Source organism: Pholcus phalangioides, unplaced genomic scaffold, assembly GCF_987345545.1.
Source record: "Pholcus phalangioides strain wild (caught in Gottingen) unplaced genomic scaffold, Ppha-v1.0 ptg000003l_1, whole genome shotgun sequence".
Taxonomy (NCBI): domain Eukaryota; kingdom Metazoa; phylum Arthropoda; class Arachnida; order Araneae; family Pholcidae; genus Pholcus; species Pholcus phalangioides.
In genome coordinates this window covers 39,288,206-39,315,586 of record NW_028301596.1, presented here as the reverse complement: position 1 = coordinate 39,315,586, position 27,381 = coordinate 39,288,206, and the positions used below count along the sequence as shown (strand labels likewise).

Sequence of the window (27,381 nt, the reverse complement as noted above, 5' to 3'; positions counted from 1 at the left end):
CATCAACGTAGGAAATTTGAAGACTGCCAAACATTTTTGATTTATGTCTGTGATAAAAGTATTGAAGGTTATAGTGACGAGTAGAATATAGAAATATGACGAGTCATATACGAGCAGCCTATACCTTCGCTGTTATTGCTGTGATTCTAGGTGAAGCGATTGCTGCAAGAGGTGAATATAGTAAATTTAAGACTGGTCTATAGATCCAAATCCTTTTTCGGAGTGGAAATAAAGGCAAAATCAAATATAAAAATTCATGACATGCAATATTGGTAAATTTTAAGTTTAAATTTTAAAATTGAAAATTTTGTAAATATTTTGTTAATATTTTAAATCAACAACATGTTTTGATCGTTTGTAACCAAATCTCACATGAATTTCAATGGAAATAGTTGAATACATTGAATATTAGTTTATATGTGCGAGCATTTTCATCAAAAAATAAAAAATAAATACAAATAATAGTAATAACAATAACTGCAATCTGTGAAAACATAAGAAATTTAATTTTTTCGGCTTTTGAAATAATTGTTAAAAGTGGTTTATAGTTGAAATTTATTATGTATCTTTTTCATAGAAAACGACATATTTTTTCTCAAGCAATTTTTTTTAGCTTCGCTATACGTAATCTCTTAACGAATCCCTTATAAGGTACACTTAAGTTACGGTACAGTCCAAATCGGTTCCCACGTTGGGCTTTATCACATTCTTTGAATATCAAATGAACTTTTCTCGTGCGTTTCATGCTCTCAAAATATATTGTATTAATCAATATTCAGTATTTTCAAGTGATATTTTTCTTGTAGTAGTGATTTTCGAACACTATTCAAACACACGGTAATTTTTCGTGTTATATTCAGGTTTCAATGTTGCTTATTCTATTGATGATAAACGATAATTTTTTTAAGAGTATTTTATTATTTATAATTTTTTTAAAGCAATATTTAGATTTCAGATGATTTTTTTTCAATCAAAATCAACTTTGAAATTTTTTACCCGATTGATATATTCAGGGGTTTTCGATCTTTTTTTTTTGTCAATTAATATTCAGCTTTGTGATTATGTTTCTTTCAAAAGATATTTAGCTTTGGGTGATTATTTTTCAAGCAATGTTTAGCTTTGTTGAACCCAGTATTAACCATTTTTTTAATAACGTGATCACCGCGCACTCCCAAAAGACCCGTGTGATTTGTGCAGGGAATTTTTGTTCGTGTTAGTAGACCCCATGCCTAATTCAGGATTCAAACGCAGACCAGTGAAAGGAGAGGCCAGCTCCCTAAACCACACGACTACCAAGCGTCCTTTGTGAACGACTTTTTAGGGAATATTCAGCTATGTGAACTATTTTCACTCATTATTCGACTTTTGCGGACGATTTTCATCAATATTCAGCTTTGTGATGACTATTCGGCTTTAGAAACTATTTTTCAATAAATATTCAATGCTGTGATGATTTTTCTTCGAGTAATACTTGAATCTATGAATCTGTGATTTGTTTTTTTTTTTTTTCTTTTGACTACAAAGCTTGGGATTTATTTCCATTTAATTTGCATTTAAAATTGTTTTATTTTTATTTTACTTGTTTATTTTATTTATTTATTCACTTTCGAATCATATATACTGCCTGAGCCCAGAATATATGCACTAAAAATATGCAAATATACACTTCAAAATGCAAAAATATGCGCTTAAAATACAAAATGTGCACTTAAAATACCAAACTGTGCTGATAAAATACCAAACTGTGCTCATAAAATACCAAAATATGCACTTAAAATGCCAAAATATGCACTAGAAATTCTTCGAAAGTCAAAAATTCTGAAATATTTACAAAAAATGAGAAAATATGCATTAAAAAATCGTCATGCATAAAAAAAGATGTATTTTTAAAATACATCTTTTCTATTTCGTAAAGAATATGTATTTATTTACAAAAAAAATCCCCTCATTATATACTATATACTGCATATGCATACTTCTACATATTTTTCACTCAGGTATTTTTTTGACTTTCAGTTTGTTGTAGCTGCTGAATAACGAAAATACCTGTAACAAAAGAATTTCGACACTGTTTGTAAAAAAACATTTAACACTTCGACATATCTCTAGATATGTCAATAAAACGGTTAATATTCGTAAAATGTTTTATAAATATATATTAATTCATTAAATTTCAACTGCGGGAAAAAACTGATGTTATGAAAATATTATAAACAATATTTATTTGAAAAATTATTTTAAAGAAAATTGGTGAGCTTAAATGAGCCTTCAAAAATATGCACTTTCACTGGAAATTCTTTAATTTCATTCATTTATATGCATTAATGCTAAAATAGGACAGCATATGCATATATCGCAAAATGCATATGATGCATAAATGCAAATGCATTTACATTCATATGCATTTATACATTTATAATATTTCCTCGTATGCCCCCCCCCCCCAGATTATAGCACATACTAAGTACTGTGTCAATTACAAGTTATGCCAACTTTACGTCAACTTGTAAGTAAAGTGCAATTAAATAATGTGCCGTTGTAGGTGCTCTCTGTGGCGAGACATTTTAACGGAAGATCGTAAAAACACACACACAATACCATAAATACTGTATTTCAAAACATTCTTTGCAAAACGAGTAGCTAACTAGCAAATCTTCATCACAGGCCTACACAAAGGTCAATTTCACTCATAATTAGAAAAATTTATGGCAGGTGGCAGCACTACTCACAACAAGTATTATGGATAAAAAACTCCCCCTGAGGCTCGCTGCACGTACCAATTCGTTAGAAAATCCGCAGAGTAATATAGACGAGGTGCATGTATGGTGAGCTACCGAATCTCCGGTTCGATGTGATAAATATGTAGATAAGAGCCAATCATTGCTATTGGGCTGATCTCTGCATTAGATTTACATTACTGACGATTCCAGAAAAAAAAAAAGACAAATAGAATCAGATAAATTGTATTAAATTTAATGCAACCAACCAGCTAATTTGGTTAAAATTTAAAGAGTAATGAGTCTCTACTTCCATTTCTGCAATTCGATATGATAACAAAGAAAATAACCTCTTACACAATTTATGATGAAATTTAGGGGAATGTCCCAAAAACGAAGAATGGAATGACTGCGGTACAGTCTGCCCAAAGAGTTTCAAAAATTACAAGCTTCAAAATTACATATGCCCGGCTGTTTGTAAGAAAGGTTGCTTCTGTAAGAGTGGTCTCGTACGCAATGACGATGGGAAGTGCGTGAGACCTTCACAATGTCTTCCTGGTAAGTAATAAGTACGTGTCAAATCTCTGTCGTTCATGAGGAAATAACTGAAAGATTAAATTTGTTTGTATTTCTATTTTCCTCAGACAATAGGTGTCCGGCCAACGAAGTATATAAAGACTGTGGTACCGCGTGTCCGCGAACTTGCGCAAACTACGGAGCACAGATAAAGTGCATAGCGGATTGTAGGAAAGGGTGTTTCTGTAAGGAAGGTCTCATAAGGAACGACTATGGCAAATGCGTAAAACCAGAGCAATGCCTTCCCGGTTAGTTTGCCAAATTTCAAAGCAATCTCGTATCCACCGACTTCCTGTAGTTTCTATTCATATTTAACTTATATAGAATAATTTGCGATTTCAGGAGGTTGTTCTCCAGATCGAGTGTACACGTCTTGCGTGAATCCTTGCAATGACTGCTACCGAAAAGGAGTTTGTGACGATACTTATGAATGCGTCGAAGGTTGTGACTGCCCACCCGGACAGTACACGATGGGATACACTGATACTTGTGTTCCTGAAGAACAATGTCCAATCAGTAAATAATGTACCATATTTAGTTCAAGAACAAGGATCTCTGAGAATTTGAAGTTGTTTATTTGACAGTTCAAAACTGTTTCGAATTATGTGTTCTTCAATGTTTATTCCTGAATTCATATTCAAAAAAGCATCTGATCTAATAAAAGTGTTACAATTTTATGTTTTTATTTTAACTTTTATGTATCGTATTCCCCGCATTCGTCGGCATGCCGTGAAAATCGAAGTTCCCTGAGAATCGTATGATATATTAAGAGAAGACCGCTATCAATGTATATTAAATACTGAATGAAACGCGAATCTTAGTAAAATAATAGTTTTCACGGTAGCACACGTTTCGACCAGCAATGAAAAATCGAATATTTATTTTTATTGCTGTAACTTAATTATCGCCAACCGCCGTTATTATTATTTGTTTGTATGTTCAGAGATTAAATAAATATGCTACCAACTTTAGTACAGTATTATAATATCATGTTTTGTTGTGCAAGCTATAACTTTTTGTTCTGCTTATTCAAATCTTGCTCAGGGGTCATTCAAGTATTACTTCAGCATCGATGGGGGAAGGGGATTTCCGATTTGCTGGCTTTTGATGACAGGGGGGAGGAAGGTTTGGAACATTCTTACGTCATCAACCACCCTTCACGAAGATATGAAATATTCTTAATGTGGCATCTTATTCAGTGCGCAAAAAATGTAAAAAAAAAAAAACTTTCGATAGTTATTGGGCGCCTGCACTAACATTCTACCTGTTGATAAGTTCCCTACAGAATTACTTTTCTACAAATGTTTCACGGATCCTTCAAAAATATCCGGCGGGAAAAATCGTCGCCTTGTTGAGAATTATTGTGAAAACTGCCAGTATGATCGAGATATCACGAAAATTTAATTAATTATCTCGAAAAATAAACAACGGTGCGGTCAGTTAAGTGAAAAAGGGAATTTCCCTACGTCCACGGGAGCTCGTGCAGACACGTCCTCACTGGTTGGTGGTCGAGGGGGAAGAGACTTGAGGATTCTGGGAATGTACCGCGGGTAACTTGAGCTAGATGTAGAACCGCACCGGGGGGGCGCTTAAGTTCTTTAGAATTTTGCCGCATGTCACTCAAGGGATCTCTAAATGTTCCACGGATCGTTTAAGTGTTCTGGAACTGTAACGTGGGTTACTGAAATGATCTTTGAAACCTACTTCAGTGATCTGAAAATCTGCCGCCGGCGACTTAAATGCTCTGCAATTGTGCCACGGGTCATTTGAGAGATCTGTAAATGTGCCGCTTAGTTCATTTTTATGAAATTTGGTTTGAGGGGGCAAGCCACATTGTGCAGTACCGCGGGGCAGCTCACAACTGATTAAAATTAGTTTTTTTTTAATATTCCTCAAAATTGAAACGTATATATATATGAAGATTTTTTATGTGTTCTAAATGAATGAAAATAGGAAAAATATTTGTGTTTAAAAGTTAAAATGTCGAAATTATTCGCTGAAATTAGATATAAAAATAATCGAAACAACAACAACAACAAAATTATTAAATATATATATATGGTACTGAACAGTACCACACACACGCCATAGAGCACCCTGTACGTGCAGATTCCTCAACATGTTCGTTCATGAAAACTTCATCGGCAGAAAAAGTACCAGTCATCATCATCAAGCTGACGCTCCCAAACCAAGCACGTGATCTTATACAGGGAATGCCTAGAGAAGAGCTCGTGTACACGGGACCTCGACCAATAGGATATCTCCGATCACGTGGAATCGAGGGAGGATACTCGATGAGTACCGGTTTTTCCGGGCAGTTGGCGCGAAGCACAAGCCTGAACGGGGCAAGAGATTCTGGTGGCTGTGCCTGGCAGGCCTTGAGTACTCCATGGCGGTCCGTCGTAATAATGCCGCGATAATATAAAAATCAAAAAAATAAAAATAATAATAATAATAGAAAAAACGAATTAGACCTTTCCCCAAACAAGCAAGACGTAAAGATCACATAATGATACCGAACAACCTTGTTCGCCATCGAGAGACGTCCAAGGAGGACAACCGAGCCATCGCGTACGCCATCTACTAATCCATAGCATTACTACCAGGAATGATCGCCCAACCCTCCATTTCATCCATCACAGTGTTCTAGCAGTGTTGTGCGTGTCTCGTAGTAACTTCGGGGTCAACAGTCAAGAAATAAGGGTGACAATATCTAGATAAGTAGTAATTCTTTGATGTTCCTTTAGGTTGAAACCTCCCCCCCCCCCTTCCGAGAATTAATAATAAATTGATTAACAATTAATTAACAATCGAGAATTTAATTGTGTTGTTTTTAATTAGGTGCACCTGCCCGTGTAATACTGAGATCTCATAATAAAAAAAAAAGGGATGTTAATAATGTGATATCTATGTGAAGTTTTATATAAAAAAATTAAGGAATGTAATTTTGTGTTTCAACAGCAACGAGGTTAAAGAGAAACCTAATTAAATACCCATTTCTACCTTTCGATCTGTTTTTTTTTTTTGGAGGCACTTAACGCTTTCCTTTTCAGCCCTTCTGAACCTGGGTGTCAAAGATCACGATAGACTCACAAAATACGATACTGAGAGTGGCACAAGTCACATAATTGCACAACATCACAGGTCCTTCAGGGCCACATTTCGTCCGCGGGTCAAGAGTTTACCATATATGGCTTAAAGGTAGGGGTGGGTAGCAATGAATTTCTTAAAGAAAATTTTTGAGTTCTTACCTTTCAAATAGCATTGAAATTAACAGAATTCGATTATAATAACATATAAATGTATTTTCTTTCGAAATTTTAATTTTTTTAAGAAATAATTTTTACATTAAAAAATATATTTTTTTCGTCTGGGGGGGGGGGGGGGAAGGCACACGAGCCCCACCCCATGCCCCCCTCCCGCGTACGTTTGTGATCCCAATAATATGTGTTACGAGGTAGGGGGTAGTGCTGACGAAATTTTGTCGACAAGGGGGGGGGGAATGAATGATGCCACGGCCCAGTACCGGGCCGCGGCCCGGCGGTGGAGAAACACTGCTCTAGTCAGTAGTAACCCTGCTGGTGAAGTTACCTCACTTCCTAAGAAAATCACAGCAAATGAAAGCAATAATATGTTTCCTTTTCAAGAACTGCTACGAATTACTAAGGATTGCTTTTAAAAAAATTATAAAGCAAAAACCAATGAAGAGATAAGATTGAAATTTTTTTAATACTTTTCTGGCAACTGCTGAAAAGCTTTACTCAGCAATAATGTCTAATTTGCGAATTATAAACCTGAGCATTATTGGATTGGAACGCCAGAAGCTGACACAGCAATATTTCCGAATTTCGCCATACATTAGACGAGAAAAATGTTGATTGGCAAAACTTACCTCAACCATATATTTCGGCAAATTATGATTGTATTCGAAAAGATCGTAATTTTGAGAGGGGAGGAAGGACGAGGATGGCAGCGTTATTTACATCAAACGATATGCTACGATATCCTTTCACTTCCTGATTCCAGGGCTTGTGAGGCCCTTGGTGTTGAAATCGCTGATTCAAATAAGAGAAAGATCAGAATTTGCTTCATTTATAAAGCAACAAAAAATATAATCGACAATCCTCTCCTGCTGCATTTCTTGAATTGCCGGTTATGGCTGATGTTGAGTTTCCGGATAATCTTGAGGCACCAAAAATTTTCAAATTTCCTTCTTGAGACCCTTTTTGTCCCTCTCTTTTGTTTCACCGCAAGAACACAACTTATTAATTTTCTTCCAGGAATGCTACGAAATACATGCGTACGTATGTATTGTAATTTCGGTTTCAAAGGGACTACTAAGCTACACATTTATCTCATCCACATTAGTGTACGGAACTTCTAACGGAATGGTAAATGTTGGAATGTGTGTGTACGTGTTGCGAACCTGACGTGAAGTTCGTTTCTGTGTAATGCTTGTTATGCGTAATGCCACCATCTGCCATCAGTTTTTTCTAACTATGAGTGAGGTGTAATGATTGAATAGTTGTATCTTTGTAGACCTGTTTTTTCTCTGTGATGGGAACTTTTTAACGGGAGATCGGTCGCATTTGTGCCTCCTAGTTCTAAACCACAGAAAACCAACTACAGACGACCACCACAAAAACGAAATTAGTGGTTGAAAAGAACTGGGCAGCCACCAGCCCTATAATAGGTAACTGGTGTTATAAAATATTGGACTCCCTCGAATACACGTAGACCATTTTAATTTTCGGGGGTCGCTGAGAAAGAAGAACAAGTTTTATCATTGTCATGGTAATGGTGGACAATGGCATTATCCCCTAATTCCCCAAGTAAAACCATTGGAAAGGCAGCTTAAAGCTATCTGTGTTTCAGTGTCGTTCATACACGCACACACAAACATTTATTTTATTAGTCCATCGGATGTATTGTTTATTTTACATCATTTTCAAGTGTTCTTTTGTTATTTTGTGTGTGTGATTATCTTCCTTTTCCAACTGTAAGTGGATTTTATGTCGATAGAAACGTAAATAAATAAGTCTTATTAGAAGAAATTAAAATCTTCTTGTTCATATGGATTTTCAGGACAATGTCCAGCCAATGAAATATACAAGGATTGTGGAACAGCCTGTCCTCTAACGTGCAAAAATTACAACACAGATTTCGCTTGCATACAGGTCTGCAGGGAAGGATGCTTTTGTAGGGATGGTCTCGTACGGAATGATGACGGAATATGTGTGAAACCTGAGCAGTGTGTTCCTGGTGAGTTTATATATGTTATGAATATACTTGAATTACTCAGAACTTTCCGTATGCAGGGTATTTTGCAAGCCCTTATTCGGTTTTTATATCATCAGCCGTTCATCGGTGCGTTATGATTCCAATTTAGGAAATGCTCAAAACGTGATCATTTAAACTCCCTGCACCAATTTCAAGAGTGAAAATACAGTGTGTCATAAAATAAAAAATATATTTTTTTATGCGGTCCTCACCACACGATGCAGTGTGCTTCAAATTAGAAAGTTGTTTCCCCCGTCTCTTCTGAGGCCAAAAAAATTTTCATGTTTCCGAGCGCAGTATTCACTAAGATATTTGAATTAAAAAACCGGAGAAAATTTGTGAGAAAGAGCAGCATAAACTGACAACAATTCTTTCCCTCACTTGTGATTTCTTTCCCCAATTTTTTTGACAAACTACATTAAACAAAACTAAACGAACCGAGCCTGACCAGGCGCTCACGCATCAGCGATATAAGGCCCCTTTCACACGGAGCGGATGCGGGTCGGGAAGAAGTTTTAACAATTGGAATATACTGCGCCTTTCAGACGAGCCGAAAAATCTCCGCACCTAGGAAATGTTCATGCGGGTCCGGACGTCGTCCGCATGTGTCGAAACCTAAGGCCCCTTTCACACGGAGCGGATGCGGACGCGGGTCCGCATACCCTTTCAAACGAGCGCTGAAGATGCGGACGAATCGCCCGCATCTTTAGTTCGAAATTCGTGCATATAAACTGTTTTTTCGCAATTTTTGTAATTATTTTTCTCCTTCACCCCTGATTCAGTGGCCATAGGCAGCCTAGAGGCATTCTTTGGTGGTTTAATCTAGAGCCACATAGAATATGGGAATAAAGATGTCTTCATTCCGATCCTCACAAGTAGTCGATGGAAGAAAATATCTTAAAATATTTTCAAAAAAATTTGAAAAAAAATCCGTCTTTTCGGAAAAATATGGAAGAAAAATTCCAAAAACATCCGATGTTCGAAAAATCCAATCCAAAAACATCCAAAACATTCGATGTTCCAAAAAAAAAATAAAAATTCAGCAAATATCAAAGAATTTGCAAGTATAAAAAAAAGGAGGGGTTGGGACTTTCAAAATGTCTGTGCTTAGAAATATTCACATCACAATTCTGTCTTCAGGCCGGGATTACACTATAAAAGTTTTGTAAAAGCTCTTTGATAAAACGTGAAAAATTCAACCATTAAGATCACCGGTTGCATTTGCTTGAATGAACCGATGCGCCTATTGGTTGAATTTTTCAACTTTTATAAAAGATCTTTTACAAAAGTTTATAGTGTAATTGCGGCCTCAAGTACGGATTACACTATAAAAATTTTATAATAATTCTTTTAAAAAAGCAACTAATAAATTTATCGGTTGCACTTGGAATTTATTAGTTGCTTTTTTCAAGTTTTATAAACTAACTTTCATAAACCTTTTAGAGTGAAATCCCATCCTTAGATTAGTCTCACTTCTGAAATATAAAATTTCATTTTTTTAAGTTTATAGACTGAATATCGAGTAAAATAAACTTGTAGGTATCGAGGGAACCACCAAAAATATTCAAGTGCTTAGGGCCTTCAAACGTCTTAATCCGGCCCAGAGTGAACACCGTACGTGGATAACGTTGTTTATGAAAAGTATTTTTTTTAAACTTTAAAAAAACTAACAGATTAAAAATTTAAAAAAATAACAAATATTTAAAATAATATTTCAAATATTTATATTTTTAAATAATTTTAAAAATTTAAAAAGAAAAAAATTAAAATTTTCAAATTAAATTTAAAAGTTATTAAAGTATGTAGTCAATTAAATATTCGCAATGGCTTATAATTTTGGTCCCATCAGTGGCCGTTGTTGACAGGTTTTTTGTATAAAATTGTGAAATATGGACAAAAGGCAGTTGAAGTTGCTATATCTCAATCTCAGAAGGAAACGAAGGGATACACGTATGTAGGTACATTATATTAATGAGCAGGGACCATCATATGGTGTTTTTAAGGGTATTTATGGCAAATAATTAAAAAAATTCCGTGAAAAATCACCTTCAAAAAGTAGCCAAATATGCGGACGAATTCGCTCCGCATCCGCATCGTCTGAATAGCTCCGAATAAACCTATTGTCAAAACTTCTATGTGCGGATGCGGAGCCCGCACTTAGGTTTTGACACATGCGGACGACGTCCGGACCGGCATGAACATTTCCTAAGTGCGGAGATTTTTCGGCTCGTCTGAAAGGCGCAGTATATTCCAATTGTTAAAACTTCTTCCGGACCCGCATCCGCTCCGTGTGAAAGGGCCCTAAGTGCGGGCTCCGCATCCGCACATAGAAGTTTTGACAATAGGTTTATTCGGAGCTATTCAGACGATGCGGAGCGAATTCGTCCGCATCTTTGGCTACTTTTTGAAGGTGATTTTTCACGGAATTTTTTTAATTATTTGTCATAAATACCCTTAAAAACACCATATGATGGTCCCTGCTCATAAATATAATGTACCTACATACGTCTATCCCTCCGTTTCCTTCTGAGATTGAGATATAGCAACTTAAACTGCCTTTTGTCCATATTTCACAATTTTATACAATAAAACCTGCCAACAACGGCCACTGACGGAGCCAAAATTATAAGCAGTTCTGTTCATTACGAATATTTCATTGACTACATACTTTAATAACGTTTAAATTTAATTTAAAAATTTTAATTTTTTTCTTTTTAAATTTTCAAAATTATTTAAAAAATATAAATATCTGAAATATTATTTTAAATATTTTTATTTTTTTTAATTTTTAATCTTTTAATTTTTTTAAACTTTAAAAAAAATACTTTTATTAAACAACGTTATCCACGTACGGTGTTCACTCAGGGCCGGATTAAGACGTTTGAAGACCCTAGCACTTGAATATTTTTGGTGGTTCCCCCGATACCTACAAGTTTATTTTACTCGATATTCAGTCTATAAACTGAAAAAATGAAATTTTATGTTTCAGAAGTGAGGCTAATCTAAGGATGGGATTTCACTCTAAAAGGTTTATGAAAGTTATTTTATAAAACTTGAAAAATGTAACCAATAAACACATCTATTACATTCGAGAGAACTTAACTGATCCGCCTATTGGTTGCATTTTTCAAGTTTTATAAACGAACTTTTATAGTGTAATCCCGGCCTAAGACAGAATTGTGATGTGAATATTTTTAAGCACAGACATTTTGAAAGTCTCTACCCCTCCCCTTTTTTACTACTTGAAAATTCTTTGATATCTCCTGAATTTTTTTTTTCTTTTTTTTGGAACATCGGATGTTTTGGATGTTTTTGGATTTGATTTTTCGAACATTGGATGTTTTTGGAATTTTTCTTCCATATTTTCCCGAAAAGACGGATTTTTTTTTTCAAAATATTTGAAGACATTTTCTCCCATCGACTACTTGTGAGGATCGGAATGAAGACATCTTTATTCCCATATTCTATGTGGCTCTAGATTAAACCACCAAAGAATGCCTCTAGGCTGCCTATGGCCACTGAATCAGGGGTGAAGGAGAAAAATAATTACAAAAATTGCGAAAAAACAGTTTATATGCATGAATTTCGAACTAAAGATGCGGGTGATTCGTCCGCATCTTCAGCGCTCGTTTGAAAGGGTATGCGGATCCGCATCCGCTCCGTGTGAAAGGGCCCTAAGTGATATAAGTTCGGTATCCCAGAGTGTGAGGTCGTGCCGGAAAAACTCCAGCTGGCGTATAAGCGTGGGAACAGGAAGAAAAGATAAAAAAAAAATAGAAAATAATATTAGAAAGTATAGTTAGAAAATAATAAGAATAAGAAGGGAAAATAATAAATAATATAGGGCATGCTGTAGGCTCTTGGGCTCTTTTTTTGGGCAGTTAGTGAGCTTTTAGCTTCTTTTCTCTTGCTCGTCGCCTCTTTTGTTGGGGATAACTGGTGGACACGGTGCCTGTTTTCCTTTAAAATACTCTATTTTCACTCTCTAAATTTGTACAGAGTGATTTATGATCACATTTTGAGCATTTTTCAAATTAGAAAACTCGAAAAAAGCCGAATCAGGACTTACAGGACATCCAGTGTAGTATTTCTACAATATCGCAAACTTAAAATCAATTTGTCGCATTACAGATGAATGTCCAGAGAATGAAGAATACCAAAGTTGCGGAACAGCTTGTCCTCAAACTTGCAAGAACTACGGAATAAGGATCAATTGCGTAGACGTATGCGTGAAAGGATGCTTCTGTAAGAAAGGTTTCATACGGAATGATGACGGGAAATGTGTTGAACCTAACCAGTGTGTACCAGGTGAATAACTGTATTCGTTATTGCAATAGGAATCTAACTCATCATGATTTCTTGTTAAATTCATGTAACGTATATACGTAATTTTTCCACACACAATTTATTTTCTTTATGCTACAGGAGAGTGTCCGCTGAACGAGCAATATTCTAGTTGCGTCGATATATGTAATGACTGCTCCATCACTGGCGCCTGTAACTTTTTGGTATGCAACAGTGGTTGTGATTGTATACCAGGATACAGCAGATCTTCACAAAACAAAATTTGCATTCCAAAGTATCAGTGTCCTGAGTGTAAGTATAGGTCAGCGTCATACGATTTATTCTTGAGACATCATTGCATAATATACATTAATGATCCATTGCATTATCAGCCCTTTGTAATGTGCAAGCCCTTCAAAACTCGGACGTCGTATACGCGTACTCTGAAATCTGATTGGATCATTTCATCACTTGAATGCGCATGGACAAAATTGCTTTTCTCGTATTGGCGAAGATGCCATTTGGCGTCAAATTTATATTTTACAGAATTGATACACAGTGAAACCTCGCTACAACGACGTAACGATATACCACTCGGTTATTCTTTCTGATGCTCGATCTAACAATAGACCAGAACGATATTTTTTCGAATCTTCTTCGGAATTGAATATAGTCTATTGAATACAGGCCCGTTTACACGAGGCAAGTGCTTTAGTTGGTAACTTAATTTTAACTTACCGATTCTTCTTGAAACTGTCCACACGATGATTGGTAAGTAGGCGCTCATTGGATAATTTTTACGGAGGTGAGCGCAGTTAGCGCATGCGCGCTTCAGTCTACTCAAATCCACGGAGAGGCACACAACGCGCGGGAGTATAATAGTAATAATTTTTTACAAGATATACAGAAGACTGGATGTTGTGAAGATATTTATTATTTGAGATGTTTGTTTTTTTTTTTTTTTTTTTTTTTTTTTTTAAGGAAGGAAAAAACTTATCTCTGCCTCGTAGATAGGAAAATCTCTATCTCCTCTGTAGCTTAGTGGTCAGAGCACTCGTCCGGCAATCGAGGGACCCGGGTTCGACTCCCGGTAGAGGCAGAGATGAGTTTTTTCCTTCCTTAAAAAATTAACATCTCAAATAATAAATATCTTCACAACATCCAGTCTTCTGTATATCTTGTATTAACAAGGGAGAGCGACATTCATGTCATAAATAATTTTTTATTTATCTGGCGTTCAGAGAGGTGCTTTCTTTAAAGCTCATAACTTTCGTAACAGTGGATGAAGATGATCAGGTAGAACTTGAGAATACTGTGATCAGAGCCACATTATATGATATATTTTTTAAAGAATATAAATTTATTCACTTAAATAAATTTATTCAATAAAAAAGGAGAAACTTTTTTCTCACTTGCGCGAGAGCAACACACTGAGCAAGAAGGAGGCCACGCAAGGGAAACAGTTCGCTTGTCCCCTTTTTTCGCCTCTGCCACCCACGCAAGGGGGGGGGGGGCGAGAGATGACGCCACAGGGGAAAAAAGAATACACAACATATTATAAACTTATGTAAGTCATCGAGAAGAAATATAAGATTTCTCTATTTCTCCTCTAAGTTGTAAATATCGATTATATGATATTTTAATAGAAGTTGAAGAGGAGATAAATTATGAATTATGTAAGCCGAAAATACAGGAGAAGATTCTTGGCATTCGTAGGAAATTCTAAGGGTTAAAAATTAAATAATAAAAATTCATTAAACAAAAATTATTTCCAAATTTTCGAAATCATTATTATTTTTTAATTTAATCTATAGAGATGACATCTTTCTGTTAAATATTTGATCATGTATTTTTACAACAGATGGCAGCAAATTCGTTCTGGACGAGAGAAATATTCGAAACCCCCCCCCCAGTTAATATATAAATCCTCCCCACCTGATATATATTTTTGAATCTTCAATTTTTTTCAACTCCTGACATCACGTCGACAGAATATTCCATAGCTTTTTCCAACATCGAATAATTTTTAGCTTGTTTGTTAAGGTAATTTTCATTTCAATAGTTCAACAAACATTCATGGCGAAGATATTTTTCAACAAACTTGAAGGTTGTGTTCTCTGGCCACCTCACCATCCAATATTTCCGCGGAATTCTAGCGAAACTTCAGGAGACGACGGAGTATGAACAGGTTCACGCTCGAGATCAAAATAAACCCCTCCGTGAGAGAACAAAATGACCCCTCCAGCACGGCAGGTCACGCCCACTGGCGCATGCGCATACGTCTACTTAACCGGAAAAAATAGAACCGTTCTTATCTCACTTACCACTAAATCCCAACTAACTCACGTAGTCGCTCTCACTTAGTCCCTCATACGTCCACTCCCTTGATCACTCATACGGTCACTCACTTGATGATTCATACGATCACTTACTTTGTCACTCACTTGGTTACATGTCATTACGGCGGTCATTTCTACGGTCACTCAGATGGTCAAAGCAGGTGAAATGCCAATCGGTAAATGTCTAACTTTTACTTGATCATTTATGTAGTCACTCATAACAATCATTCATATGTTCACTATATGGTCATTCATACCATTGCTCATGCCGTCAGGGTAGGTAAAATGTCAGGAAGTATATGTTCAACTCACCTGATCACTCACAGGGTCACTCATATGGTCAGGGCAGGCAAAGTGTCATAAGTAGATGTCCAACTCACCTGATCACGCACAGGGTCACTCATATGGTCAGGGCAGGCAAAGTGTCGTAAGTAGATGTCCAACTCACTTGACCACTCATATGGTCACTCACTTGGTCACTTGTACCATCATTCATATGTTCCCTCGTACGGTCAGGGCAGGCGAATGTCAGGGTGGGGGATAAATGTCCAACTCACTTGATCACTGATAGGGTCACTCACCGAGTCGCTCATATGGTCAGAGCAGGCGAAACGTCAGGGGCGAAATGTCCGGGGTGAAATATCCGTTGCGAGATGTTAGGAGCGAAATTTCCGGGGGGGGGGGCAAATGTAACGGGGACGAAGCGTGCTAGGGGCGAGATGTCGGGAGCAAAGATTCTGGGAACCAATCTCTTGCTTGAGTAAAAGGCCGGTCATACACATAACTAACGAGAAATTAATGGGTGAAAAAAGAAACGCGGCAAATCACTCACGTCCCGGTTTTACTAGTGTTATGGCCCGGCGGTTGTGTGTGTGACAGACACTGTGGACACCAGCTTCAAAAAAGTGAAGCATCCCTTACAACTAAGTCTGCATAACAGAAATATGGCTACACGCAAATAACGCTAGCAGATGGCGGCAATAAATAAAGGGGGGTATGCATTGTTATAACAACAATGATTGGAACCCTGTATCTACCACTCATGGTATTGGTTGGTATGGTTTAAACTATAGTCACACAATTTTTTTACAAGAGATCGACAAGGATTGGTTAAAAATTCAAGTTTTTAACCAATCTATATTTATCCCTTATCCAAAAATTGTGGGACTACAGTTTAAACCATGTCGGTGAACACAGCCCTTAATCTGATTGGATCATTTTATCACTTAAATACGCTTGGAGAATGTCGTTTTGGCGAAGATGACGTTTGGCGTCATCGATACTCAAAATGCTCTTTTAAAAAGCCACGCTTACACCGTTTCTCCGTTTCCAGGTACGTAAGTGGGATTGGTGTCATAACTCAAATGGCTCATCGGTGTACGTATGCTGAGGGCTATCGCATAGTGTCGTGTTTTTTTGGGGGTTTTTTCCCAATTATATGCACATTTTAGTCATTAGCATCGCATTATTACCATTTAATATCGAAATTCTGATAGAGCACATTTTAAACACGTATTGTGTTGCAATATCCTGAGCCCCCTGTATATATTTAGAGACTTCGATTTCTTCTAAAGCACTTTCCAGCAGTTGAAAAAGCGGAAGTTTGACATTTCAGAGATCCCTCCAAGACGATGACTGAACGAAAATTATTCGTTTTCGTCACCGTTTGCTACTTTTTTGGAGTCTTGAGATACATGAATGTGATGGCTGATAATACACGTGAGTATCCAATTTTTCTTATGCAGTTGAATGCGTGAAGGAAAGGCATTCGAAGCATTTTCTAATGCTTGATAACACGACCTTTTCTACTGTGATCCAGCGATACCGATTGTATGTTGCGAACCTTTTGTTCTAGCGCACATTGAATAAGCTGTGCTTATTTAAGAATTTCAGGAAGAGTAATAAAAATCACTTCAGACGAGTAAGCTATACATTTCAGACATCTTCAACCCATTGATCACGGGTACGCTCACATGAACACAAAAGAGCTTTCAGTGTTTCTGCGTGCGAGGAATTGATTAATTGAACAACTTTTTCAGCGATTAGCATCATGCTTATTTAACGCTTTTGCGGTCCTGTGTAGTGATGGAATCGACATCAGGAAAAACCTGCATTTCATTGTTACAATGATATGCCCAACCCCTTAAGATCACGATAAGGCCCCTGTGCATTTATCTTCTCTGTGCAACTCATAAGCTATACAAAAAGCACAGTAACTAGCATCCAAGGTCCTTCCTCGTCACGGGAGGAGGCGCAATAAACAACAAATCGCACCAGAAATACAGAAATTCTCAGGACAGCAAAGGGCTGAATTCGAGCCTACCTCAGTTTCTTTTACAAGTGCTCTTCATCAAATGAGGGGTATAGAAATTGGGTTCTTAACCTTTTGTGTTCCACTGACCCTCTGTGCAGTAAGACCAGGAACACCCTTTGCTAATAAGATGAAAGCCTAAGAGACCCATTAACTAAATAATATTCACCACACAATGATTAAGGAACAAAAAAAATTATTTTCTCTTAGAATTTCACAGGCCTTTTAAAGCCTCTCCAAGGGGTCCGCGAACCCCTACCTTGAAAATTACTTTTATGGACGTTACTCGTTACTCGAAAAGCTTGAAGGAGATACATGAGTTCAAGTTATTATTCACGTTCTACTTTCATTTGGATAATCTTGGAACGTCATCGGATTTTTAACGTGTTATTCCATTCGCCAACTCAAGAGTTTTGTGTGTGTAATTTCACATATTAACAGAAACTGGATTTGTTCGTTTATTTCTGAGTTAATAGCAGTGGCGGCCCGTGGTCGAATATTCTGTGGGGGGACGCCCAACCAAAATTTCATTCCAAGCTACCAGTAATCAATTTTCACAAATGATTTTTGTAATTATTTTTTTATTCTAATTACTTAGATAATGCGTGTATCGAAATTTTATTTTAATATGTCTGTTCAGACAAAAAAAATTCACGTTCAACATGGCTGAATTGCATATTATGTGAAATTGTTTTTTTGAACATGCAAAGATTTTAAAATCAATTTCTAAATTCTCATGACTCTATTTTCTATATGCAAAAAATTTAACAACCCTTCTTGAATGAATTTTTTGAGAAAAGTGATATTGAAAACTTCTATACTGTTGGTTTGAAGTCTGCGGCAGGCCGGATAGAATCTCTAAGCGGCCGCATCCGTTCCGCAGCTAGTATTTAACCCATCACTAGCTTAACCAAAAAAGAAAAACAAATCATGTAAACCACAGGAAATAATTTTAATGCATGTTTCGGCATTTCAATTTTTTTTTCAAAAAACCTTGGAAAATATTAGTCTAAAACCGACATATTTGTGTATAACATTCATGGTATGCGAGTATCGTAACGTTTTCTCACAAAAAAGCATGAATGTTTTCAATCACTAAAACTTTTAATGATAAAAAAGTTGCATTTGTTATCGTCAGTTGACGCAATGAAAATTATTTCTACTTCAGCTTTTTTTATTGGCAATAAACGTAACTATTTTGACAATAACATTGTTATTTAAAAATCCTATCTTTCTCTGTGCAATTTTCTTTTTCGAATTATTGAATTTTTTTTACCTTTTCTTTTTTGTTACTTTTTGATCACCTTATTCATATTAAGTGAAGGAAAATTTTTCTTTTTTCAAATTTTTTCAAATATATACACACGTGAATCATTTTTGAACCCTTTCCCTCTTCACGGGCAACCCCCCCTCCCCCAACCTTAAATCTTAAAATGTATCGGTAAACATTAGTTTAATCTAATCAACCCCATGACACCATACCGGTTTTCAGGTGGCTGGTACAGCGTCGGCCATTTTCATGGTCAATTTCACACAGCCACCACTCAAAAACCGGCTTTTCGCAGATCAAACTCGTATAATGAGTCCGGTGAGGACCAGGCTTGACGTGTGTTGTTTTACACTTCCATTCAACGTTTAAGCAAATGCTGTGGTCAGTTTTCTCAGATATGACATAAGTAAATGTCTTTATCAACTAAGAATTAGATTGGGATAAACCAACAATATCTTATTGAATGCAATAAAAATTATGCAATTGTCAAAAAATAACTTATTTATTCGATTCTGATTGGTGATTCAACAAATATTAGATAATACATTATTATTGTTTCGTTTATTTTTCAACAGCTAATTGCCCTGTAAACGAGGTCTATTCTACATGCGTGATCCCATGCAACGACTGTTTCACAAAAGGCAATTGTGCTTTCTTGGTCTGCAACAAGGGTTGCGACTGCAGGAGAGGCTACTACAGAGATGAAAAAACTAGAAAATGCATTCCTGAAGCACAATGTCCACCGATCATATGACTGATTTCATTCCAAAATCACACGAAAATGCGAGCTGTTTTCTCTGTATAATTTTCGAAATGTGTAGAATTTAGACATAATAAAACCCTTTCTTTTTAAAAAGCAAAGTCTATTCTTTCGATTTTCTAAGACAGTAGTTCCTGATCTGTAGATGGATCTCCTCAGGGTACGTAATGGACCGTTCAAAGATACGCGAAAGAAGTCCAGTAACGAATGAATACCGTGTATAATAATGGGTGTAATATGCAAAGAGCATATTTCATATTTACGCGTACGAGAGATATTTACGTGCGCATTTCAATTGGGTACTAAAAAGTATGCACTGTACAAGCTGTCCAAAATTGTTTGCACAGCGGATATTTCTGCAACCTTGACGTTAGAAATATACCCAGGGCCTTAACTAGAATTTTTGCCACCCGGGGCAAACATGATTTTGCCGTCCCCAATAATTTGAAATTCGATAATTTTATAATGGTGTTTTTTGTTTCCACCTAAAGCTTGCCACCCCCCCCCCCTAAATTTTGCCACCCGGACATTTGCCTCCCTCTGCCCCTCTCTAGTTCCGGCCCTGACATACCTATCAGTTACATAGTTTTCAAATGGCATACTGAAACCCAACATGTATAAAGTTTACCAAGACGTCGTATACATTAAAAAACTTGAAAAATTTAATTTTTATGTAGACCCTGTATGCTAAAACTTCCAATTAGTGCGAATTCGACTTTTACACGTGATTTACAAAAAAAATATATTTTTAAATGCAATGTCAACAGAGATATTCGACTTTGAAGTTTATCGCCAATTATTGAGGGTGTGGTTCACAAGTTTTGAAACATAAATCAAATTTGAAGAAGTAAAAATTGAGTAATTGTCAAAGTAACTGTTAAAAAATTGTAATTGCTATTTATCGTGAATAAAAAAAATTAAAATATAATTGTCATAATTCTGTTTGTGTACAGTTCCTGGCAACTTTTAAATAAATGAAAACTTGCTAAAACAGGGATAAGTTGCCAGGGATAACAATAAACAGGAATAACAGTGATTTCATATATTTATTATCTCGATAAACATTTCATTTAAAAATATTTATTTTGCAAGTGACTTTTCGAGAAACGGGGTTTAGATTTCAATAGTTGGAAGTTTTTTCGTACGGGGACTGTATAAAAAATGAATTCCTTTACTTTTCTATGCATAAGTCTCCTCAAACAAATTTTGAAATTTTAAGAAATTACACGTCATTTGAACATTTTTTGTAACCAAAAAAAATGTATATACATACGGGCGGGTGGTTGATGAGATTTATGTCGCATTAGCACTTACATAGAACACCCTTTATATTTACTACTACTAAACCACACATGCACCTCGTCCATATTCCTCTGCGGAACCTCTAACGAATTGGTACATACGGGACTATGCGTATACGTGTAGTGAAACTTGGCGTGAAGTTTGTTTCTGTGTAAGTAATTTATATTTACTACTTCGGAGGTTTACGATGATCCTTTATATAGAACATTGCAAATTTATCTATGATTTTGAAAAAAATAGTGAAAAAATATCGTTTTGAAGCGATGTTTATTTGTTTAAAATTTTTAAATTAAAAAAATATATATTGGTTACCATTATATCAAAAACCCACCGCAACAGCAACAACATTCTGGCGCGATATCCTAGAAATTTTCCCCGCCAATATCCCTGTCCTGTTTTTTTCGTTACGCAATTATATACTGTATATATATTTTTATATCGTTATTTGGTTGAATTTTCCATAACGATACAATTTTTCATTCAGTTTTACATGCAGTTATAGGCTTACGTAAACACAAATATTCAATCAGTTTTATTTTCTCCCGAAAGTAGGTTTCAGTGAGTTCAGATATTCACTCATAAATTACAAGAAGTGTTTCTAATTCCACGAGAGTGCCGATACTATTGTGAGAGGCCGTTTATTGGTGCAGAAGTTTTTGTTTTAGGTCCTTCTTTTTTTTAATTATTTATTTTTTGCCATGTTTATGGGATAGTTTTAGTTTCCGATCACGGAAAGTGTTGACATGAGTCGTGTCTTCCACTCACACGAAAGGATGCCATCTTCCACCCACCTGTTTCTCCAGATGCCCCTTGCCTTTAGTGTCTCTTCAGATAAAATAAGTGAGAGAGGGGGTTCCACAGTGGTTTGGGCTTTCATCTTTTATGTGACAGTTGTATCTTTATTTTCACCATAGATTGCCACGCTAAAGTTCTCTGCTCTTCCATTCCTGAATACTATATTTTTGGTTTTTGAATACTCGCTGTAAACAAAACTCGATAAGAATCATCCGTAATAACCATGAGCAGCACATCAATCGTAACAAAAGGCTAAAACTGTCGTGACAACAAGTGTCATCGACGTATACCATTCGGGGAATGTGGGGGAGGTCGAGCGACGGAAATTTCGGCAAGAAAAGTGAGTAAAAAAATTCTAAACTTTCCGTATCCTTATTATTATTTGGTGCTATTCCTGCATTTACACGTGAAAACAGAGTTAATCTGCTTCTTCTTAATTTTTTTTTTGATTGGATTATTTTTTTCCATATAAATTGAAGAAAAAATTAAAAATCCGTAAGTTTTTTTGAGAGTCATGGTTAATATGCAGTATTTTATAATTATATGTTGCTTTCATATTATTGTTTGGAATTTTTTTGTAAATAAATTTCAGCTAAGGGAAGGGAAATATTGCAGAAAAATATTACTATGTTTTTGAAATTTTTAGTGTTACTTACGGCACATCAATAAAGAGTAAGTGACACGCTCTGATAGAAGATAATTATTTTTTTGAAATTTTGAAACTTTCTAATCAAAAAACAAAAGAAATGATTTTAAAAACTTCACTTTAATTTCTGAAAGTATCGGCAGTGGTTTTTTTAATTCTATAATTATTACTAATTTAAATATGCAATTACGTTACACGTAAAGAAAGATTTTTGTTAGTGAGATTGGCGAGAATCGGCCATACCTAACCAAGGCCGCGCATCGATACATTAGTTAAGAGGCTATCGTTCCCATAGCAACGAGTGATGGGGTTTCCTCGTAGCTTCCTCTTCACTGCAAAGTTAACCTGAAACGGACTATAGCTATAATACCCGACGCTGTCGGGGTTTTCTCCTATGAGGCTTTTTGGAGATCACGTGATATCTCCCTCTTTCTTTGAGGGACATGCAAACTGTGTCCAAGTTATCCAATATGTCGACTTCCTGCGCGACTCATGAAGGAAACAAATGTAAATTGAAGAAACATAGAAATAAATATATTTTTTTTCTTTTTGATGGGCGCTAGGTATTTTGATTCCCCCTCTCCTTGTTGAACTTGAAGTTATGCATCTGCCTGTTTCTGTTTCAAAAAATGCTTAATTAAAGCTGTGGAATTTCTTCGATGTACTTTACGGGCCCATAATTAATTTTAAAACATCCTAACCTATATGTGAATTAATGCAGTTGAATATTAAAAGACAATACGGAGACATTAATTTTCATGCATGAGAAGATATAAATAAAAAGCTGAAATCACTGTTACTGTGCATTGATATCTAACTCGGAAGTAGGTCCGGCTAATTACTTCATATTTAATCTCCTGGGCTTCGCATCTCTAAGTTAACTCAACATTTCAAAAAACAAGAGAATTTAATTCAATTTTTAAAATTATTTATGTGGTGGAAAATCCCACTAAATTTCCGCATTTCTACATTTTTTTTTTCTTTTAATCAGCAATTTTAACACTGACTTCTATGAGATCATCCTTTGCCTGATCCTCAAAGTGATGCTGTTGATGACTATTTGTATATGTATAATTGTTTATGTCTTATAAACAATTATACATATACTGACAGGATTAGAGAAGTGACAAACCATTGTAAATGCATATGCATGTGGGAAACGCATTGCTAGGGCACTACGGTAACCAAAGTAAACATTCGGAAAGTGATTCTTTAGGCCCAGAAACTATTGTTGACCGACAGTTTTTCTCCCATTTTGGGCATCTGCCCAGGTCTGACAAACTTTTCAAGTAGCCTATTGTTCAAATCGGATCCCGTTTAGTATATATGGAAAATTTGGCGACGATAGATCTAATATTGTGGATTTGTATAGAGAACACACACACAGACGGATAGAAAATCAATTTTATATATATAGATTTATATTCACTTGTACACCAGAATACAGAGGATAAATAAAGTTAGAATGAATCTTTTGGGTTGAACTTAGATAAAAAAATTATTATATACGCGTATAACTGATTCTATACTATGTGGTTCTATACTGGTGGTCTATATTTGTGTGTTCTGAGCTGTCTGCAGTTTCGACTACCCGTATGGAAGCTATGAAATATTAGTGACATCTTAATTGGGGAAAAAATTGGAAGCAAAAGACACTACTTCCCACTGTAAATCATACATACTCAACCCATGACCGCGGGCCAAATGAGGCTCTCGGAGTCATCTCATGTGGCCCGAGACAAATAACCAAAGTGCATAAGTGTCCATGAAAGATTACCAAATCACTTGAGTGTCCCCCGGCACATTTCCAGATCACTTAGGGCGGTATTCACGGACAGGGTTTAAATTAGAGTCACAATTTGTTGATAGAGGATCGACACAGATTGGTTGTAAACCTGAATTTAACAAATCCATGTCGACCTCCTATCGAAAAATTGTGACTATCGTTGAAACCGTGTCGGTCAAAACCACTTTTTAGCGGCCCGAAAAAAATTAAGAAATCACTTGAGTCACCTGCACCACATCGCCAGTTCACTTAAGTTGGCCGTGACATATCTACAGTTCACTTATGCGGCACGAGGCATTTTTATAAATATTTTTAGTGACTCTTGCCATATTTCCTCATCATTTACGTGACTAGAAGCGAGATTCGAAAACATTTTGCTTTCCAGATCCCTTATATAGTGCTTGCAGCGGATTTCCAGATCACTCAAGCGGTTCGCAGCAGATTTTTAAATCACCTGAGTGACTCTATATATGTAGATAGATTTTATTTAATACTCTTTTTGGTGTTATACCTATACGACGTGTACCATTGGATACGCAGCATCAAATTTCCGCTGATTCTGGAAAAGATCATTGAGACGAACAATTTCATAGGTAAGAAAGGCAGTGAGTCTCTGAATAACGAATCATAGTCTAGTCATACTCTGACTATGAGGCTATATTCAGACATTATTTTGAACGAATGAAAACTTAACGGCTTGTTATCGTCCATCGCGACGAAAGAATATAATGCTAGTGAATATTTTCAAAAAAACTCAGTGATAAGCGAGTGCAATGCTTTTTAATGCATTTAATTTGATAGAATAAACATGGATTTATACCTGGATGCATACACAACACATATAATCACAATATAAGCTGAAGTAAGACCAGAAAAAATGCTAAGTTTTTATGGTAATAATTTTTACAAGGTGCTTTCACTCCATTCTTTGCTGGCTCCGTTCTGATATATCCGGACTCGCAAAAGCATCCGTCGACACACATCATCACGCATACTTCTGGATTAGGCTTTTGACAGCTTGGTATGCAGGCGCTTCCACGTTTCTCCCGTCTTTCATATTTTGGACAATCATCTATGATGGATCCACGTTGTATAGCTTCAAATAGCGTCTTTTTTTTCCTACTGTTATTAAATGAAATTTCCAAAAATAATAAAGAAATTGTATTAGTAATATTAATTGAGTTAATAAAACTAATTTGTTTTAATATACATTACTTTTTTGAGCTGACGCTGTGATGAATATGACAGCAACCACAAAGAGCGCAAAGAGTTGCAATTTTCCCATTTTCTGAAATTGACTCATTCAATATTAGGAGATAAATCCGAAGAATGAATGGATGGAGGTTTTTCGCTTTCGTGAAAGAAAGGCTTTTTATATAATACGTAGGCCTCCTGTTACTTAAGTAAAATGAGAAAACAAAATTTTCTGTTTCGTAACATCATCCTTTAGCTGTACACAGTGGCGGATTCCGGGAGGGGGGGATGGAAGCGATCGCCCCCCCCCCCAAGAGCCTTTAAACAATAGGTGAAAGGGCGATCGCCCCTCCCAAGAGCCTTTAAACAATAGGTGAAAGGGCGATCGCCCCTCCCAAGAGCCTTCAAGCAAACATAACTCCAGTTACCTCACTTTTTTTCTTTATTAATCCGTAATTTTTTTAATTAATTTCCTTTTTTTTTCAAAGTTCCTTTCCCTAAAATTTGTGCACTCGAAGAAGTTCCACCTTGAGATTTCTCCTGCTGGTAAAGTCGAAAAAACAAAGAAGTCATAGCCGGAGGAGAGTCAATTGTATTCCCACCAAGGCTCTACAGGGATTCCATACGATTCGGCTGTCACGCTGCCTTTTCGCTGCAACATACCCCCTAGCGCCTAAAACTAGTGTTGCAAAAAAAAAAAAAAATTGAGGGGAAAAACTGATAAATTACCAGCAAAAAAAAAGGCTGATGGAATTGAATTTTTCTAGAACTAATAGAGATATGAATTATTATTACAGTTGACTCTCGCTAATCTGGCACATATCACACCAGGGTGTACTGGGTGAACGAAATCGCCGAATTACTGCAAATTGATTGAAAAGTCCATTTAAATAACAAACTTCTGCTCATAAACATGTGCGCACTATGTTTTCCTCTTCTATGCTCGAAGAAAACAGGCCTAAAAACACCGGATTACTGGAGAGATTATTGAAAGTCTGACTCTATACGTAAGTAGTTTAGGGGACACTATACTGGCCGATTCCATCACCGGCATTCAAAGTCTGAAAGGGAAAACATCTACCCTGTACTGTACTGAAACCGAAACTCACGGACCCTACGTATGAGAGGACAAAAGCTGCGCCGCATAGGTTCAGCTTTTTATCTGAAAGCATGCAGTCATTTAAAGTTTGAGCGGTCACAACAATTTTTCGCAAGCTCAGTGCGAACCGTTACGGGTAACGGGGCTGTCATTGTGTGTGCGTAGTGCCTATTTATTTGATAACTACTTTGTTGTTGTGCGTCACGTTCATGCTCCCAAGGGTGGAGCTGACAGGGCCGGGGATGATTCTCATCATTATTTTTTTGTTTTTTTAAGCTATAAATTAACTATAAAGGGGCCCGTGAAAAGTCTGGTCTGGGATGTGGAGGCCATGGTCAGGGCTTTAGATGTTTTTTTCCCTTCAAATGTTCAAGGATCGTCTCTATTAAACAAGGTTTCTTGTATCCGAGTTAGCTCAGAATTCATTTCCTCTGGTTGACTGAGATTCTTATTTTATTCATATTATTTTGCCTAATTGTTATCATAACGTCACAAAGAGAAACGTTTAATACTTTCACAGGGATCAAAAAAATTAAATTTAAACGGAAAGTATCTATCTACTTTGACTTGAAAAGCTGGAAAAAAAGCATTTATCGAATACATCCGGATGAATTTTTATTTGTGCACATTGTTTTGTCCAGTTAACTTAGAGCCTTAATTTTTATCAGGCGAAGGAGGAGGAAGAAGTAGTATTCTAGGAACATATTAAAATACCAATTCTTTATATGCTTTTCATATTCTGCTTTCTTTTCATCTGCAAAGTTTTTATTTATCTGTACAATTGCTCATGATACTGTTAATAAAAAACATTTTTAGCTGGTAATGTGTATCAGAATTCCTTACAATGTTTATAAATATAACACACATTATTCAGTCTGCACCTCAAACTTTTTTTTCGTACGGTATTTTTTGCGAGGTTAGCCGGCACAAACGTTCAAATTTATTATTAAAAAAAGTTTATTCATTAATTGTAACACCAGTCGCTGCAAGCAATTTTTTAAATAGAAATGTTGCATATTGAA

General features: G+C 36.1%; 1 protein-coding gene across 1 annotated transcript in view; it reads left to right on the top strand.

Moving 5' to 3' along the window:
* Nucleotides 1-27,381, top strand: part of LOC149088522 (zonadhesin-like) — a 135,314-nt gene that overhangs the window by 55,187 nt on the left and 52,746 nt on the right. The window contains 7 exon segments of the mRNA XM_089252083.1: nucleotides 3,096-3,303; nucleotides 3,369-3,541; nucleotides 3,636-3,809; nucleotides 8,379-8,555; nucleotides 12,705-12,881; nucleotides 12,999-13,169; nucleotides 19,353-19,526. Coding sequence (XP_089108209.1) covers nucleotides 3,096-3,303; nucleotides 3,369-3,541; nucleotides 3,636-3,809; nucleotides 8,379-8,555; nucleotides 12,705-12,881; nucleotides 12,999-13,169; nucleotides 19,353-19,526 — 1,254 coding nt within the window.